Genomic DNA, 20,668 nt, shown 5'->3' with positions numbered 1-20,668 from the left:
GTAGCAAGCCAGTGAGACTACTGAAGGCTGATGTTCTCAGACCACAGGTAGAAGAAAAACCTGCTGCCACTGACCATACTATGCACAAACTCAAGAGTCAAGAATAACTTGTTTAGCAAGAGGATCTATGGTGCCAGGTTATCAGAGCTCTTAGCTGTGCTGTTTTAGACAGAAACAAGACCCACCCTTTAGCAACATCAGGGTTGATGCTTTAATTCTTAACTACCTTAAACAGGACTGAGCCTCCACAACAGCTGGAAACACTGAAGTGATAAAGTGAATGTCAGATCCACAAATGACAAAAAATATTTCAACTGCCTAGGATTTCAGAGACTAGAACTAGAAAGATGCAGAAGGCAGTGTTCACAAAGACACCAGACCAATATTTAGTCTGAATGTGTGGCACAGAAACTCAGGATTAAGACTGTAGCATAAGAATGATTACATATGATCATCAACATAAACAGAGAGAAGGACTTATTGTTCCAACATATTTATATAAAATAAGGTTATGAACATTATGGTTTAAGAACATACAGTTTTCAATGAGGCAGCTTTGTCCTTAAGATATGCAATAATCAGTGGTATTATTCAACTGAAAATTGAAGACAACTGAAGTTAAAATTTAACATTTATAGGAGAGATTCTAATATTGCCTCTATTTGGCCCTATGCCACTGAATTTTGGTCAAGTGAAAACATTCCTGGTGCACTGCTAGCTCAAATTGTTATGACAAGAGTGACATTTCTCATTTCTTAGTATGCCGTCTGAGCTGAATTGTTGGCCTTTGATTTGTTGTTTGCTGATGCTTCTAGCACATCCTTTGGACTTCTGGCACTAAGAGCTGGTAAAGAGAACTAGTATACAGGCTAGGAACTGCTTAAGAGGATCTTCAAGCTCTGCATAGAGCAAGATGTACTCATTTTCCTTTACCCTGCTATTTTTCTGCAAGATAAGCTTAAATCTCAAATAACTTACATTAAAGTGAATAGAATATCATCAGCAGAGAAACATTGCAACAGACATTACAACAGTCACTTTTTGCAAACGAATAAATTAATATACCAAACAAGTATTCTCTGAGAAAAAGCAAGGAAGTCAATGATTATTGTAAACTGTTTAAAACTAATAAATTAGCCTATTATGGTCAAGAAGATAAGAAAAAGATGATTTATCCACATATACACACCACCTAACAAAAATTGCACATTTATGCATCAGAGTTACAGTGTTTAAAACAAAGAAATAGGCAGCAACTTTGTAAAATTCTTGTCTAGAACACAGTTTTTCACAGGATCTTAATGCAGCACATATGGGGTAATGAATGATGAGAAAGTAAGAAAAATAGTCTTTGAAATATTCTCAAATACATTGTTATTTAGCAGTACATGGAACATATTGCTAATTGATAAAATAGGGGAAGTACAGATATTACATCTTTATTAGATTAGTTCTGCTCAATAACAATTAGATCATTTTAATCTATTCATAAAGGAACAAAAGAGATTAAAGGAGGAAATCTTTATATTCCATAAGACCTGGTGACCTGACACTCCTAACAGCAGGGACTACCTCACAGTCAGCAACTGTCTCATTAACCCTTCTCCCTGCTCTGCAGTTAGATACGCTTATGCTAATTACAGGAATATTATTTTCAGTTACTTGTGCACAGTAAACTCAACTTCAGTCTTAAATTCAAACCTAAAAGGGGCAGTATCCCAAGGAGGAGACTCCAAGTTAACAATCTCCAATCAGCCACAGTGAGAGACAGGTTCCAGGCAAATCTTCAAACTGGGCTCGAAAAATCATTCTCTAGATTCTATAGATCTCTCTCCTGAAGCACTTCGGTACCATATTAAAAACAGCATCCAGCAGTCCTCTGAAGAATCCTTCGGGTTCTCCTTCAAGAAGAACAAGGACTGGTTTGATGAAAACAGTCAAGAGATCCAGGAATTGTTGAGGAAGAAGAGAACTGCTCATCAAGCACACCTTGCACTGCCTTCCTGCCACGTAAGAAAAGCAGCCTTTTGTCTTCCATGCAGCAAGCTCCAACAGAAACTCTGTGACATCCAGAACAAGTGGTGGATCAACCTAGCTGAAAAAACTCAATTTTGTGCAGATATGGGTGATCACAGAGGATTCTATGAGGCCCTGAAAACAGCATATGGACCTACATACCAGGTCCAAAACCCTCTACTCAGCACTGATGGTCAAACGCTTCTGACAGATAAAACCTCCATTCTGAATCGATGGTCTGAACACTTTCAGACTCTCTTCAGTACCAACCCTGTAATTCAAGACTCAGCAATTCAGTCCATCTCACAACAACTGGTGAAGAATGAACTGGATATTGCCCCCACTTTGGGAGAAACTCTTAAAGCCATACAGCAGGTGAAAATTGGCAAAGCAGCTGGGGTTGATGGAATTCCACCTGAAATCTGGAAACATGGGGGCCAAGCACACCATGCTAAATTTCACGAGTTCTTACTACGCTGTTGGGAACTTTGTGAACTACCATCAGACCTTTGTGATGCAGTCATCATCACTTTGTATAAGAAGAAAGGAGTTAAATCAGACTCTTTAAATTACCGTGGTATTACTCAGCTCTCCATTGCTGGCAAAATCCTGGCAAGAATACTCTCGAACAGACTAATACCCACTATAGCAGAAGGAATTCTACCTGAAAGCCAGTGTGGTTTCAGAGCCAACAGAAGTACCACAGACATGGTATTTGTTCTCAGAAAACTGCAAGAGAAGTGTAGGGAACAGAAAAAAGGTCTCTACGTAACCTTTGTTGATCTCACTAAGGCTTTTGATACTGTGAGCAGAAAAGGTCTGTGGCAGATTTTGGAACGTTTAGGATGTCCCCCCAAGTTCCTTAAAATGATTATCTCACTCCACGAGGATCAGCGTGGCCAAGTCAGATATGGTGATGCACTTTCTGAGCCCTTTCTAATATCTAATGGTGTGAAACAAAGCTGCGTTCTTGCACCAACCCTATTCACAATCTTTTTCAGCATGATGCTCCAAAGGGCCACGGCAGACCTTGATGATCAGGACGGTATCTACATTCGATATCGTACTGATGGAAGCCTTTTCAACCTAAGGTGACCGAAGTCCCACACTAAGACCTTAAACCATCTTGTCTGGGAGCTGCTCTATGCTGATGACGCCGCCCTTGTTGCCCACACAGAAGCAGCTCTGCAGCGTTTAACATCCTGCTTTGCAGACGCTGCTGAGCTCTTTGGGCTGGAAGTCAGTTTAAAGGAGACAGAAGTTCTCTATCAACCTGCACCCCAGGAAGTCTTCCATCATCCCCATATCACCATTGGCCAATCAGAGCTCAAATCAGTCCAGCAGTTTAATTACCTAGGCAGCCTCATCTCCTTGGATGGTAAGATTGACGAAGAGAAAAACAACAGGTTAGCAAAGGTATATAGTGCTTTTGGAAAACTCCATAATAGAGTATGGTGTAATAAACACTTGAAGAAAAGTACAAAGATCAGTGTTTACAGAGCCATAGTGCTGTCTACTCTCGTATGGTTCTGAATCATGGGTCATCTACCGCCACCACCTGCGACTCCTAGAACGCTTCCATCAATGCTGTCTTCATACAATCCTAAACATCCACTGGTCAGATTATGTGACCAATACATCTGTTCTAGAACAAGCAGCAGTCACAAGTATTGAGGCCATGTTGCTGAGAACACAGCTGCGCTGAGCAGGGCGCATCTCAAGGATGAAGGACCACTGCCTCCTTAAGATCTTGCTTTATGGTGAACTTGCCACAGGCTGCCGCAAGAGAGGAGCCCCGAAGAGAAGATGCAAGGACTCCCTGAAACAACATCTCAGCCTTGGCCATATTGATCAACATAACTGGTCTACTCTGGTCTCCAATTGGGAGGCCTGGAGACACACCATCTATAATGCTGCTGCTTCCTTTGAGAACGCACGCAGGATCACTCTCGAGGAGAAAAGGCAACGCAGAAAGAATCGTGCCTTGCAGAATTTACCACCTAAGGAGTCTTTCTGCTCTGCCTTCTGCAATTGGATATGTCTTATCTCGTACTGGCCTTATTAGCCACCAGTGTGCTTGTAACAAGTGTGGATAGAGCCTTTCCCAAATCTTCATTCGCAAAGCCTAGCCATGATGATGATTTTCAGTTATCTTCCCATGTCTTAGGAACCAGAAACAAAGAGGCCCTAATAGAAACCTACAAGATGCTTGGAGCCTACAGTTTTCTAGCCAAAATGGTAGGTTTCCAGACCAAGGCAGTGTTATAAACAATGCCTCCTTCAGTCTCCTCTTGATAAGCAACTGCTACTTATTCTGTGATTCAGTCTTTCCAAGCAAGTCATGCTCTCAAAATTCTTGATCCTTATCACTGCTCTCCACATGATGTTTCTGTTCACATTTTTCTCAATCAAACCCTCAAGTTAAATGCATCCAGGACCTTGCTACCATTGCCTCAGCACTTTAAACATCAGAACAACTTTTTCCTGCAACAGATACAGCACAGATTCAAGTTCATTTTGTGATGCCCCCAACACATGCCCCTCTTTTCTTCTATTCAGCCTGCTGCATAGCACATAGGCAGAAATAACTTAATGCATGATTTCAGGATGGAAAACAACTGAATCGAAGTAAACTTAAGACAGGCCACTTCTCCAAATGGCTAGGAGACAAAGCAGCTCATGCACGACACTTCACATTTAAAAGTAAACAGAAATGCTTTATCACATTTTCAAATTACGCCACAATATGTGTTAATCAACAGTAAGTTTCCTTTCCTGGTCCATCTGAAATACATCTATATAGTTTAATACATGAGAAACTACCTAACTGCAAATCTCCACGTACTGTACAAACTCTCTGCAGACCAAACGTATCTATTAATGAAAACTTGCAGAAATCTTGGCTGTTCTATTGATACAGTTAGTCAACTTTTCCAATAATAATTGTTTGCCTCTTTCAGATATTTAAGCCCATTTAGTTGTGCATCTTCAAGTCTACACAATACCACATGAGCAGTTTGACCATCAAGCAGCAATATCAACATCTTTGAGAATTTACACTTTGCCTTATCTCACTTAAGCCAACGATACCTACTTTTTCTGAAAGTGTAAAGTCAATTAGCTCATCCTCCTGACCTGCTATCATGCACGACAACTGCCCTGCTATCATGCAAAAGGATGCTCTGTGTATGTGAAGTTATACCCAGTGCTTCAGTAAACACCTTGCTGTACAAATTTATTGCATTAGGTTTGCAGGTAACAATGAACTGGGGGGACCAGTCAACATACATGATGACAGGGCTGCCATTCAGAGGGACCTGGACAGACTGGGGGAGCAAGTTGACAGGAACCTTATGGAATTAAACAAGGCAACAGTCTTCTGCATGGGAAGGAAGAGCCTTTTGTGCTGTACAGGCTGGCACCGCCCAGCCAAGGAGCAGCTCTGCCGATAAAAACCCAAGGGTATAAAAACCCAAGGGTCTTGGTAGGCAGAAGCTGGACAGGAGCCAGCAGCATGCCCTGGAAAAAAGGAGGAATAACAGCATCCTCAGCTGTGATAACTGTGGCCAGCAGACAGAGCACTGGAGAGAAGCAACTATTATCCTTAACTTGGCACTCAGACTGCTTTTGAAATACTGGCTCTAGTGTCACTGTCCTGCTCTCCCCCCACCCCGCTCAATATAAGAAAGGCATAGATAAACAAAAACTATTTCAGTGAAGGGCCACTAAGGTAGTCAGGGGCTGTGAGAACAGGTCAAAAGAACAGAGTCTCTCCAGCCTGAAGCAGAGGTGATTTTGAAGGATTGGAACAGCAGCCATCCTGTACCTTCTAGACAGTTTCCCCATAGGTGTCAAGATGACAGAGTCAGGCTCTTCAGTAACACAGTGGGAGAACAAAAGACAACAGACATAATGGACAAACAGGAGAGCTTCTGACTGGGAAGAAGGTAAAAAAACATTAGTTGCCCAGAGTAGCTGTGCAGTTTCCATCCTTGGACATTTCCACGGTCCAGCTAAATAAAGCACTCAAAAACCTAGCCTGAAGTCATCATCTTCCCTATGTTAAGCAGGACTAAACAATCTTACTTGCAATTTGAGTTCTCTAACTATGATTCCTCCCACATTTTTCTGGCAGGCAATACAGATAAATGATGCCACCACTAAATCAAAACAGAGGGAGATTTACACATACAACACAGCAGGGTGTGTTGCTTACTGATTAACAGAAAATTATTATCAATACATGTAGTGACTTGAAATGCTGCCATAAGCATGCAGGTTCTCAATAAAACATGACCTTCTAAACTATTTGAATGTTAGAAATGGAAATTAACCAGAAAATTAAAATAAAAACACATGACACATTAAAAATGTAATACAGTCAAAAGATACCAGAGTATGAATAAAAAACCCCATTAGATTATATTTGTTTCAGTCATCTGCTAGATTAGTTTATAAACTGAACTTCAGTAAAACATCCAATACATCACAACCCTGTTGAACAGTAAAAAATGGATTAAGAGTTGTGAAACATGTAAAAAATTCAGTAAAGGGGAGAGAGAAATAGAAACTAGGAATATGGAGGGGTATATTAATGAGATCCCAATGGACTAGTTTTTAACACAGTTCAATTGCATATCAGCAGACTGACTCAAAAGGACAATCAACAGCAAAGGTTGGGCAAAAGGACACAACAAATTCTGCAGCCCCAAGGCTTGGAGAAAAAAAAAGCAGGAGGAGATGTAATGGCACAAAGCAGAACATGAAAAGATCATTTATCATCACACACACCAAGGGAATAGCCCAAAAATCCTATATACTAGTAGCACATAAGTCTGAAGAAGAGATTGTGCATACATTTACATATCACAAGATGACTGAGTCACCAGCCTGATACATTCCAAGATCACATTTGCTTCTTATGCCTGTACCAACTGAAGTATTTTCAGACACGAAAGCGAAGCATTAATGTCTTTATAAAGGGTGTTGGTACATTTCACATGTGCTTCATCTGGAACAGTGTGTACAAGAAAACTCTCAGAAGTGTGTCTCCCCAGTTTGAATCCTCTCTCATACTTTATCATACACCAGTTAATTTCTTAAAAGTGAAGTACTGAATAAAGATGAAGTGAGGAAATGACCTACCTTATTCTTATGTTTGCTCTTTTCTAAGGCAGATTTTTAGAAAGGAAGACACTAACTTTTACAGCAGGGCTTGAAAGATGTATTTTAACTTGGCTCTGCACATTTATTTTTCTAATGCACTGCTGCCACCTTGACCACAGTACAGAGGACTGACAAGCCACACAGCTTACTGGATATAGTGCGTATGGTAATCTTACCAATCAAGACTCAAAGGTGGTAAGAAAGAAATGTAAATAAACCCACAGGCCACATGGTTCAGAAATGAACAGTCAAGTTGAAACTGAGGGAGAAAAACAACAACAACAGCTTAATAGGAGGTGGCTAGAAAAACTTTGCTGACAGACTGGTTCAGAGGAATATTTGAATAAGTAGTTCTGAATCACTGATTTTTAACTTTTGTACTTAACGAGACACATATTACAGAAAGTCAAGACTTTCTGTGCAGTGTATCTTCTCCCTCCATTAAGTGACCACAGACAGAAGTGAGGTGAAAATGTCCAGGAGGGAAGAAACACAAGACTCCAGGTATGAAACTATATCCTCACAGATTCAAAGTTTTATCTGGTAGAAACCTCTAAAGTATATTTACTCCAGCCTCCAGTTTGAAGCAGAATTATTGCCAACATCAAATCAAGTCAGCTTAAAACCTGTTCCAGTGATGGACCACTCTGTGCAAAGTTTTTTCTGTAGCCTAATTTGAATCTCCCAAGCTAAAACTCATGGCCATTGCCACTTCTTGATTTCTTACTACTGAGAAGAGTGCACTCCTTTAGATAGATGCATGTCATAATTAGATTGCCTCTAGGCTGCCTTGGTTTCCTCTGCGTGACTAAAGCTCAGCTCCCTCCTCACAGGTCATATGCCCTGTGTCCCTAAAGTAAAATAGTTGGTTTTCATCAAGAGTAACAAGATCAGTGTAGGAGGCAAGGCAGTAGGAATGCCTGTGCAGCCTGTCAGATGTAGATGGTGTCTGCTTGTGTGCATTGGATCGCACTTCTAGCACAGAAAGGATGATAGGTAACCAGTTATATTTACAGTGCCACTCTTTATTTGCTTCATGTCCCTCTCCCCCGAGACATACAAGGAGAGAAAGAGACAGTAACTTGTTTTCCAGTAGTGAAATGAAATACCTTGAATAAGGCCTCTGCAAACTGTTAAAAGCTTGTTGACAAAGGTTACTTAAAGTCTTTTGCAGAACCAAAATGACAGTGACGTGCTTTAGCATCCTCTGGTCTTTTAATCAGTTACAAGGCCTTGTGTTCAGCTGTTAGTATAAAGCATCTCCTGTGATACATGTGATTTCTTAGAGGGAAAAGCTCTCTGAGTATTTGTCCCCCTCTTCTGGGGCAAAGGATTAACTTAGACTGCATTGTAATGTTTTGGGTCTTTTTTTTTTTCCCCTCTAGCTTTGAGCAAAAAATGTATTTTCTCAGATGCTTTCATAATGTACTACTTAAAATTTGTGTTAATGAAAAGTGACTGCAGTTCTGGAAAGCAGGGTGTGTTTCTCTGTGTATGGAATTTAACATGCCTTTCTGACAGCACTATACTTGGAGTTTTTCCTCACCTAGGCAAAGCATGCTGTGCAAGGCAATTAGACCATGGCTCTCCCATGTTATTTTCTTTATGGAGTTTCTGTCAGTTACATAAGAAACGAATTCTTATGACTGTAGAATTCTTCTGGCAAGAATTTTGCTGGCTTTCACAAACCACCTGTGCCCTGGTAATGGGTGCTGTGGAAGCTGTAACAATGATTACAATGCTTCAGTTGAAATCAAACCTCTGTTTTAATTAGAGATGGATCCCCTGGCATTAGATAAGACTTATTGGCAAATTCTAACTACTCCAAATGTTTAGTCTCTTTATGCAGTGTTCTGAATCCAGGCCTACCTATTACTCTAGTTTTTCTTCCCTGCTTAGGGCTCTGTGTTCATTTCCTTTGCATGGACTATGCATTATTTCTTAAAAGAATAGTTCTTCATAAATGCTTTAAAACCACATTTGCACTTTTCTGAAACAAAACCCAACCTTTTTATTCTTATTTTTAATTTAACTTCTACAATAAATTATCTCAATTTTATTAATGTAATATTAGTACTTTTACCTTTATTGTTTTCATGCTTGTCTCTCTGAACAGTTTAACAGCTGCTCTGTTACATTTCCAAGCTCAGGGAGGCAAGTCTCTTCACATGCTGTGCCTTAACTCATTTCTTTGGATACACACAGAACAGTTTATAGTATTTCTTAGAAGAGAGAAAGGAGTCACTGGGAGACTGAGTATTGCCATTGGAAGCTGTAAACCTGTTTAACCAGTTTACATTGTTTGTGTCCCAGTCAAGTCAGTGAAAAAACTTTAGAAAGGTATTTTTTCTTTTAATGATTGTGATAGAGGATAAAAATGCAAAGAGAACCAGAAATTCCGGAGAATGCATCTGGCATCTGGTACTACCAATATCAGTGTGAAGTTTATTTCTTTTAAAAGGTCTATGAACTTTGAAATAAAATTTCTAAATATGGTCTATTGATAATTTATAGGAAGAGCTAGTATGTATGTATGTATTCAAGGCATGGATTTACCTAGAAACTTTAGCTAGAACAGAGTGTAACTTTCTTGTTTATTGGTAGGTACTGTAGGTGTTAGTGTTCTGATATTGCATGTGTTTTTGTTTTAAAATGCAACTCCAGGCTTTAGGGAATGTGTGATTAAGGATTATCTGTACTGTGGAATTAGCTTGAATGTTCAGTTTAATTAGAGCCTCATCTATAGAAACCTCTTACTTAGATGAGCTGACAGAGAAACACACCCTGCTTTCCAGAACTGCAGTCACTTTTCATTAACACAAATTTTAAGTAGTACATTATGAAAGCATCTGAGAAAATACATTTTTTGCTCAAAGCTAGAGGGAAAAAAAAAAAAAAAAGACCCAAAACATTACAATGCAGTCTAAGTTAATCCTTTGCCCCAGAAGAGGGGGACAAATACTCAGAGAGCTTTTCCCTCTAAGAAATCACATGTATCACAGGAGATGCTTTATACTAACAGCTGAACACAAGGCCTTGTAACTGATTAAAAGACCAGAGGATGCTAAAGCACGTCACTGTCATTTTGGTTCTGCAAAAGACTTTAAGTAACCTTTGTCAACAAGCTTTTAACAGTTTGCAGAGGCCTTATTCAAGGTATTTCATTTCACTACTGGAAAACAAGTTACTGTCTCTTTCTCTCCTTGTATGTCTCGGGGGAGAGGGGCATGAAGCAAATAAAGAGTGGCACTGTAAATATAGCTGGTTCCCTATCATCCTTTCTGTGCTAGAAGTGCGATCCAATGCACACAAGCAGACACCATCTACATCTGACAGGCTGCACAGGCATTCCTACTGCCTTGCCTCCTACACTGATCTTGTTACTCTTGATGAAAACCAACTATTTTACTCTTCTAAAATAACCTACCGTAACAAATAAATTTAATTGACTTTAATATTACATTTCAGTAGAGACATGACCTTACCTACAGACTATAACAAACATATATTCATCCACTTAGCACAGAGCTTCTCGAAACAGAAAAAAAAAAGAGGAAAATATTTACTATTCATTGTACACTGCTCCTTATATTATCATAAAGCACTTTAACAAACTTAACTTCATATGCCTTTTTCTTTCGAATCAGTCATTAGATCATGCTGGTTTTACTAGTTATGTCATGGCTTGTTTGTAACCCCGAATCACTCTAGAGTCCTTACCGCCTGCTCCTCTTCTGCATAAACAGTTTGTGTGCATTTGCTGACCACCCCTCCAGTTTTCAGGGTACTTCTTGCCCATGTGAGTGCTCACTTCAGATGAGTAAGTTACAGTACCCATACCTACAGCCCAACGACATTATCAAGAAAGGGGTGATAACAGCAGCCCTCTTCCAGGCACAGGACAAGGAGTCACTTACTGTCTCCTGACTGACCTGTTCGGCCACTGAGAGGCAGAGGTACTACTTCTGCCCTTAGCATCACTGAGCCTACTTTCAAAGGACTACTGCCTGTTCATCAGGAGCACCAGAGAGGCAGAAACCACCTCGTACACAAAAGAGATCTCAAACCAAGAAGTTTGCGCTCCCCGCGCTTTCCTTCACCGTCGTCGGCGAAGGTAGCAGGAGAGGGAAGCAAACGAAAGTAAGCGTAGAAGTTCCGCCAGTGAAATCAGGAAGACGTTCGGTCGGTTTCTGCTGTTGGACCCTTCCCCGCGGTGCCACCGCTCCGGGGCAGCCCCAGCCCCGGCAGTGCCCGGCACACGTGCGGCCCTTCCCCCGCCGCCCCCTCCGTCCGAGCCTTCCTGGCAGCGGGGCAGCACCCGCGGTCGGCTCGGCTGGGACCCTCTCCCCCTCCTGCTCCCGTCCGCTCTCGCTCCCCTGCAGGGCGGGTAAGAGGGGGCGAAGAGCCGAGCCCGCCGCCCGGGGAGGCCCCGCCCGCCCCCCGCCCCCGGGCCCCCAGCCCCTTCCCCGCCGGTACCTGGCTGCGGCTTGGCGGGGCCCGGCTCCCCGCGGCTCCGGCCGTCCTGGCAGCGGCCGTGGCGGAGGCCGCCGGGCACGGCGCCCCAGAGGCGGCTGGCGGTGCCGCGGAGCAGGCGGCCGCCCTTGCCGGTGAGGGCGGCCAGCGAGTCCATGGCGGCGCTACGGCCCCGGGGACGCCATGGCCGGGCGGACACCGCGCGGCCCGCGCGCAACTTCGGCAAACTTCGGGCGGCCACGCCCCCTTTTAAAGGGGCCGCGGCAGCGCCGGGCGGGGCCGGGCTGGGCCGGGCCGGGCCGGGGGCGCGGGGCTGCCAGCGCTCCGTCACTGCGGCACTCGGGACATCGCTTCCCTCTGGCCTCGGGCCGCTTGTGCATCGCGATGGACTTATCCACGGCTCGCGGAGTTGTTTATGTTTCCTGGAAGCTCACTGCTTTACAACAGCGTGCTGCAAAGCTCTCTATGAACTTCCAGCTTTCTTGTCTCAGCGTTCCCAAGCATGAAAATCAAGGATCAAGCCGATCTTCTTACTTTTAAATCTTGAGTCAGCCGTGGATTTGAAGATGTTTTTCCACTGGACTGTAAAACAGGATTAGTTGTGACACTGTGTGGTTTTGCTGCTCTTCTTTTGACCCTTCCCTCTCAGTGTCCCTGCTATCGTGGATGCCACCGTCCTTGCCGTGCCAGCCAGCCATGTCCCCGTGCCCTCCTTTGAATGTTTGCCAACACTGATACCCGACTCAACCTTTGAGCTGACTAGGTTACTTTAGTCTTCCAGCAGAACTTACCAGGTATACAATTTTTCTTTCTTTTTGAGAAAGACGTTTGATTTGTGGTGTTCATTTGTACCCTGGAATTCTTTGTCCCCACAATCCTTGGAATGTTTTAACATTTGAAGAAATAAAACCAGCTGGAACATGATCCAAAATATTTTAACAGAAAAAGAAATACCTAAGGCATTGAATCTGATGATGATCTGCCTTATGATGTGCGTTCTGCACGTATCGAGGCTGAAAGAACAGCCATATAATGATATTTATACCTGTGACATAGACCTTGAGAAGGCAGAATTGGAAGCTAATATGCTTATATACTAATGTGAGTATGGTGCCATTATATGCTGCATCTAGCTGCAAATGAAGGCACTGTTTAATAAAAAATGCTTTTGTTGAGCCAAATCTATTGTGTACATGCAGAACAGAGGAACAAAGTGCTGAGCTATTTCAACTCCTATTCACTTGTAGCAGCTGCTCAATTAAATCAGAGTTTAACGTCAGCATTTTGGAGTGCTGAATTCTGAGGGTTACTTGATATAAACAGTACACTCAAATCAACCTTTCTACTACTTAAATCAGTTCCTACTCAGGAGATAATTATGTTCAAGACTTTTTTACAAATAAAATCTTTTCCCTGACACAGAACAAGAAATTTTCAGCAGAATTACCACTCTTCCCTGCTCCCAAGACCTGCCAGTAGAAATGGATGTGTAATCTGTCTGTTCCATGACTAAGGATTAAATCAGGAACTGCAGAATCACTGCATGGTCTAAGCACCACTAGATGTTTAGCATGTAAACTATTCTGCCTACGAGATCTGTCTTGCCCTAAACACTGTAATTAGTTTTCATTTCATTACAATGTTTCTACCATGAAGAAGTTATGGTTAGTCTTTTGCCCTCTTGATTCTATTTTAGGCAAAATCTACTACATCTTTGCACAAGGAATGAGTTTACAACTGTAGTGATCAGCATTTTTGAAACTTCAAGGTGGATTGGCCACCAGTATTGCAGCCACATATGCACCTCTGTTATTGTATTGATTGCATGTATTTTCTCTGTGGTTTGAAGTAGTTCTGTTTGGTTTTTTTCTCTTCCAAGGTCATATTTATAAAATCATAAAATTGTTAAGGTTAGAAAACACCCTTAAGATCATCACTGTTAACCCATCACTGCCAAGTCCACCACTAAACCATGTCCCTAAGTGCCACATCTACACATCTTTTAAATCCTCTACCAGGATGGTGACTGCACCACTTCACTGGGAGCCTGTTCCAAGGCTTGACAACACTTCTGATGAAGAAATTTTTCATAATAACAAAACTAAACCTCCCCTGCTGCAACTTGAGGCAGCATTTGTTCATTATACTGCAGTGATAGAGGCTACAGATTCAGATTCAGAAGCATTTTGATAAAGTATTCAAGATATATGTTTTGATAACTAGCTGCTTTCATCTGTTTTTCTCACAAATAGTCTAACTGAAGTATAAAAATATTACCTTTTACTGCAATGTGATTTTCATAGTATTGAAAATCATTACCTATACTCAAAAGCATTCATTTAACAATGTTTTACTTAGCAACAACAAATTCTTCAGTTGAACTGTTTTAACTATAAAAAACAGATTTAGGTATCAGTGCTCAGAAAAGGTAATATTACTCTTTAAGATATTTGACACTCATTGTCTACTGATAAATTTCAAGGCATTGATGTAATACAATTATTAACATTACATAGTTATTACATTTTGAAGAATACAGTCAGAGCTATACTACTTGCCATCCAGAGGGACCTTGAGAAGTGGGCCCATGCAAACCTCATGAAATTCAACAGAGCCAATTGTGATGTCCTGTACCTAGGTCAGGGTAATCCCAAGCACAAAAACAGGCTGAGTGGAGACAGCACTGGGGAGAAGGACTTTGGAGCTGGTTGGCTGATGAGAAGCTCAACATGACCTGGCAGTGCGTGGTTGCAGCCCACAAAGTCAACTGTATGCTGGGCTGCATCAAGAGAAGCGTGACCAGCAGGTCAAGGGAGGTGATCCTGCCCCTCTACTCTGCTCTCCCACCTGGACACCCCATCTGGAGTACTGCATCCAGCTCTGGGGGCCCAACATAAGAAAGATGTGGAACTGTTGGAGCCAGTCCATAGGAGGGCCACAGAGATGATTATAGGGATGGAACACCTCTCCTATGAAGACAGCCTGGGAAAGAGGAGGCTCCAGAACGCCTTAGGTTACCTTAGGCCTTCCAGTACCTAAAGGGGACCTGCAAGAGAGCTGGAGAGGGGCTTTTGACAAGGGCCTGTAGTGACAGGACAAGAGCTTATGGGTTTAAATTGAAAGAGGGTAGGTTTAGATATTAGGAAGAAATTTTTTACTGTGAGAGTGGTCAGGTGCTGGAACTGGTTGCCCAGAGAGGTTGTGGATGCCCCATCCCTGGAAGTGTTCAAGGCCTGGTTGGACTGGGCTTTGAGCAATCTGGTGTACTGGAAGGTGTCCCTGCACACGGCAGGGGGCTGGAACTAGATGGTCTTTAAGGTCCCTTCCAACCGAAACCATTCTATGATTCTATGATTCTTCAGAAAGCATTGTCAACACAAACATCCAGTAATACTATTGTGAACTTGAAGATGCTGTTTCTACTTAGTTGTGCTTTAGTTGTGCCACGCCCATTGTAGCAATATTGTTGACAAAGACCTCTGGTCTGAAAACTGACCAAACTGAATCCTTTAAAAATCTGATATCCTGGTACTTAAGACTGTAGCCCATATTTCCATCTGAAAAACTTTGCAGCATTCTTCAGCTTTTTAATTGGTAAGAGTAATATGAACATTAGGTCAATAAGCAATGTGTGTCCCTTTTGCTATAAAGCTAAACCAAATTTAAGTGGGTTCTACAATTTTTTTTAATTTTTTATTGCTAAGGAGGGCTAATAAATTTGTGTTTGATCTCTCCAACACATTTGATCTCTCAATGTGCAACAAGGATCTCTCCCAGGTTTATTTTCTGGCCTGTGGTATCAGTGCAAAAAAAGTGTATTTCTGTAACTCAATCACTTAAAACTGGCCCTCCAAAAGAAGCAGCTGGTCCTACCTGCTCTTAATTGCTTGTTTCTATTCCCACACTATGAGTGTATTCATTTGGCAGGTGAATGAATTGTGTAGTAAAGATGATCTATTTAGAAGTACATTTTAGTTTAGTAAAAAGTAACTAAACTTTTGTTATTATTATTATTATTATTTTGGTTTGGGGTTACAACTATCCCCAGTTAGATCTCCAGATCTGGTTGAGTTGTCTGTAAACACCTGTGGAAACACAAGCAAAACAACAGAAGAGTAGACGTGGCTGAGACAGTGGAAAGGGAGAGAGGAAGGGAGGAAGTTTCAGGCAGCCTCTTTGTCTTCAGTGCCAGTGCATATTAGGTCAAAATGATAATGCAACTGTGGCATAAGTGGAGATGCCTTCGTATCAGTGCTATAGACAGTTCGGTAGCTACAGAAATGTCTGACAGAATATGTCTGCATTTATGATGTAACATTTAGTAACACATTATGCTAATCTGTTGCACAACCTGTGCAGCTAGATCCCAAAGCAGAGCAGGCAGAGAGCTGATTGAGCTACCTCCTAAAAGAACTGGTGGTGTAGGCGAGAGAGAAAAGGGATCAATTTTGGTCAAATAGAAAAGGACACAATGAGGAAAGAATATTTCCAAGGTCTGAACATATAATTATATATAAAAGAATTTCAAAGGAGAAAAAAAAATAAAACCACAGCAAGTGGTAGGGATATCATTTTTTCGGTGGCAAATTTGTTGCTTGGGAAAATAAGTACAAATTGCAACAGCAAATCCAGCAAAACACCAGCAGATGATGTTCAACTTCCTTAGGGCTTGGGCAGTTCACATGCTTGGTGTACAGGATATGGGCCTCTTGCAATTCATCTTGCCAAATTTTTAGTGCTACCAAGCTGCAGGCAAAAGTATGCCAGGTAACACAAAATCTCTATTCTATTTTGTGAAAAATGAGGTTTGTACATGCTTTCTGGGGTGACAGTCTTGGTGTCAGTCATTTGGCAATTAGTCAGCATTCCTTTGTATGCAAAGGAATATGCAACCTATATGCAAGTATGTAATTTTGACAATTTGAACCAAATGCCCCATTTAAGCTTCCTTAGTCATTCTGGAGGCACTGACTCTCATGTCATGTTATGAGGATGCTGTATGCCTTTGTTAAGTATTCTAAATTACCATGTCTGGTCAAGACCCTACCATTTACGTGGTTGCAAAACCCATAATGATTGGCAAAACCAGGAATTTGAATTAGAACATCATAAAAGCCTAACCTCTTTCTTAATTTTTAATGAAACTTATTTTTAGTAATGTAAAATAATTCAGGAATTGTTTTTTGTTCCTTCCTCATGTAAAAGGTAAACTCTTACGACAGAGAAAAATAGACTGCAGTCTGTTTCCAATGCTGTTTCAGTAAAAATTAAATGCAATGCAGAATGCACCTGCAGTCCCTGAAGGAGGGACCAAAACTCAGGCATGCAGAACTCCCACATTCTCAGGCCTATTTCCTTAGGAAAGAATTAACTTGAAGGATGAAGTGTGGAAGTACACAGTTCTAGAAGTAAAAATGTTTGCATAAATCTATTTTTGTGACTAAGAAGGTTCAAATTATTCCAAAGGGAAATTTGGTGGCACTATAAATTTGGGAGAAGTTGAAAAGAGGTAACTAGTAGGTGACACTACGTAAATGGGTGTGTCTAAAACAGGTTCTTCACAGAGAACTGTGGGCTAGGTGTGGCTGTTCATACAGTTTCACAAGACCACATCCTCTTTTCAGATTAAACACTTGACAAGAATGAAACTCCCATCTGCATACTAGCCTGAGAAATGGTAAACTTGGAATTTCAGACTTTAGCAGGTAGGGATATAATTCTGATTTTACTAATCAGCTCCCTGTAAGATTACAATGAAATGGGGGCCAGTCTCCACTTGACCATTGATGCTGTTCACTGTTCAGCAGAAAATGTCACACTGAAGGGACAAGACAGAATAAACATGGGCAAGAAGGGACTTTGGCAGTCCATGATTCTGGACTCAGATACTTCAAGTATAGGTTATGTTTTGTATATGATTGTTCTTGAAATAACACTGAAAAAGACAAGAAGCTGTAACAGCATCTCTTCTAGGAGAGATGCCATTTCTACTGTTTCTCAGTAGAAAATGGAATCAAACTCCTGCTTTATTAGTATTTCAAATCTGACTCAAGAAATCTTTCATTTCTTTAGAAGCTGTATAAAATAGAGCTACCTCACCTAGACATTAGTCTTCTCCAGGCTGAGGAGAACGTTTGGACCTTGGGCATCTCAGTTTACCCCTACAATATATCTAAGCACCAAAACACACAGTCCTAAGCACTGCTTATTAGGTTTCATTTCATAATATTTAAGTGCTATAACATTCACTGTGTGATTTTGTCTTACCAAATCTAAAAAGTTTCAAGTCATTCCTGTCAGATACCACTGCAACATCTGACCTGTTTGTGCTTTGTCTCCTCAGATATAGGTTGGAGTTACATAAATGTTATGGTTTTGTCAGGTTTGTATCTTGTCAGATTGGTATCTAATCTAATCCAAGTGAGACTATTTATACTTAGGACAGCCCAACAAGTCCTTTTCATCTTTGAGAAGAAAGCAATTTTTGCTTTTCCAGCCAGATTTCAAAAATCTTCATACCATAATTTAAATTAGATAGTAAAGATAGAAACACCATACAAATAAAACGTACAGTCAAATCTAGGACATTACTGAAACACATACACAAAAAAATGTTAATTGATTCACAAATGTTCTGTACTAGCATACACAGCATAGTTATATGAATGCATACTAAGCATATGAAACCCAATAGAAGTGAGTATAAAGTGAGTGTATTTTACTCCACTTAACCTCATCCTGCAAAATAACTTTATCAGATTTCAAAAACGTGCCATAATTTTTTGACACTTTTGGAAGCACCAAATTTCAGCTGCATATGGTCTGAATTTTCAGAGATTCAGGTAAATAACAAGCTTTGTTGCCTGCAGTTATCCATCTTCCCTGAGAAGTTATAGAATTGTAGTCACTATCCAACTTTTATTTACGTTTTTTTTTTTTTCAAAAAGCAGTGTAAGAATTAGTGTTACAAAAATATATATTCTAAAACTAAATCTGTGTTTTTCTTATTTTCGCAAAGTATACTTATGTTTAGATGTGGAAAAGATCCATACAATAATATGCCAGCATTTGTTAGACTATCAGTGATATCCACATGAAATTTTTCAACTATGGCCTTGAGAACAAATGCATATCATATGGAGACTTTTCCATGTTTACAGCAGAACTTTAGTTTCAGCTGCAATTACACAGCTCTATATATAGACTACCTTATCAAATAAACATGAAATGACCTCCAGGTCTTCATTTCATATTTATCTGGTCAATAGTGGCTTATAATAAACAAAACATTCTGTTCTTTCAGGGAGTTTAATGAAATTGAATTTGGACCCCAGGGGGTATGAAGTTCATGTGGATACAGACACCCAGGCAGTTTAAGGATGCTCACCAGGTATAGCACTTGCTGAACAGAGTCAGTTTTCAGTAGGCACTGAAAAGTAGGTCTTCATGACATCAGCTCACTGACCTTTTTTTTCTTTCATCATGTGTTTTGAAACCAATTGTAGAAAACACTGACAATATAACCGATGACTTCATAGTATTTACTAGCTAATCCCATCCTCCACAGAGGCATAAATTATGCAAATGATAAATAACTGCTTATGAAAGGTGTTCAGAAAATTGATTATTCATCAGATATTTGAATCATAGGCAAACAGTATTGACTTAATCCTTTTTTTTCCTTTTTGCATTATAACAGTAACTGTTCTTTCCTCAGCACTCACTAAATGCTTAATCAAGTTGTTAATGCACTGTATTGCTGTAAGGAGGTTGCTGATACTTGCTCAGAAACAATAAAGCCAGATTCCAATTCACAACAGACCTTTTTAACATTGCTGGATTGGTTCATAATAAAATAGAATATCCTTCTGGTAGGATACAGTTGTTACAGTTTAATCTGGTTGTACATACCTTCTGAAGACTAAGCAATCATACCATGACTCAGATTTCAAATGAAAGCACTGATTCAGGTCATTAACATGAACAATGTTTTGTGATCAATATTTTGCCACCTCATGACCAGCTATATTCCTCATGTTTATAGGAAAAGCCACATACTTTATAAATCCATAGTCCTGTCTTGGGAGTTATAATGTTAATAATCTTCAAATTAATAGATACCTTAATATCATTATTGTTAAGCATGCTAATAATCCTCAAGGTGACTCTATATAACGAACAGGTTCTATCAGTTTAAAGAAATAATTGACTGCTTGTCACATGCTCTCATTATATTTGGTTGGCACCAGATCAGTTTGCAATTCAGAAAACATCATGGCTTTTAGTTATAGGTGATTAAGTTTTCATTGCAACTTTTAGACATGAAGATATCTAAGATAAAGGTTCTTTTTAATTCATCTGAACAAAATTATTCTTCTAAGACACCTGGAAAATACAGACTTAAGGACAGCTGATAGGCAGACACATAATGCCAGCTCTAAGTAGGAATGCCATCTGAAGTACAGTGACATTTTTTAGATGAATGGGTTCTAAATATCATCAGAATTTATCATGAGCCAGAATAAGTCTAATGTCAACAGCTGATCCTTTTGGATGCAATTTTCTTATCATAATAAGAATTACTGATTTTCTATTTTACTTGCTACTGCTTAGGCAGTGTATTCTGGGATTAAGGATTAGTTAAAAAAAGACCCAATTTTGTTCCAGTCTTTGCTACCTGTTTTTTGTGGTCATTTCCCTTAAGTAAAGTAAGTTCGTGAAAGCATTTTATACATACCTTTTCCTGAGCCATCTATAACTGTGCAGGACATTCCTGAAATTTTCTTTTGAATTAAAACCCAGAAGGAGTATGTTGATCTTATTAGGAGGAAGTTCTGCTTTTTCTTTCTTGTTAAATCTTGCTTCTTAAGGAACATCTGGTGTCTCTCCCCTCCCCCACCAGCACCACATCACAAGCATATGCCTGATTCATTTGCTCCCATAATATCATGTAGAAAACTTGTGGATGGTTACTCACTCTGTCCTTTTGGGGATAATTACTACAATTTATCCT

The 20,668-nt window shown here is 40.4% G+C and overlaps 1 protein-coding gene across 9 annotated transcripts in view; it reads right to left on the bottom strand.

The window, feature by feature from the left end:
• The window catches only part of OXR1 (oxidation resistance 1), a 266,285-nt gene that overhangs the window by 63,330 nt on the left and 182,287 nt on the right, over positions 1–20,668 (bottom strand). For 2 of the 9 annotated variants that reach the window (XM_051785163.1, XM_051785166.1), the window contains exon 1: positions 11,659–11,870. The exons of 5 other annotated variants lie outside the window; for them this stretch is intronic. In XM_051785163.1, coding sequence (XP_051641123.1) covers positions 11,659–11,812 — 154 coding nt within the window. In that variant the 5' untranslated portion in view covers positions 11,813–11,870. Of the gene's footprint in view, positions 1–11,114; positions 11,362–11,658; positions 11,871–20,668 lie in introns of those variants that run through there. 2 more of the 9 variants (XM_051785170.1, XM_051785164.1) reach the window with 2 other exon arrangements.

Source organism: Manacus candei, unplaced genomic scaffold, assembly GCF_025592945.1.
Source record: "Manacus candei isolate 608988 ecotype Guabito, Panama unplaced genomic scaffold, ASM2559294v1 h1tg000019l, whole genome shotgun sequence".
Taxonomy (NCBI): Eukaryota; Metazoa; Chordata; class Aves; order Passeriformes; family Pipridae; genus Manacus; species Manacus candei.
Note: the sequence above shows the minus strand (reverse complement) of the source record. Positions and strands in the feature narration are given on the sequence as shown.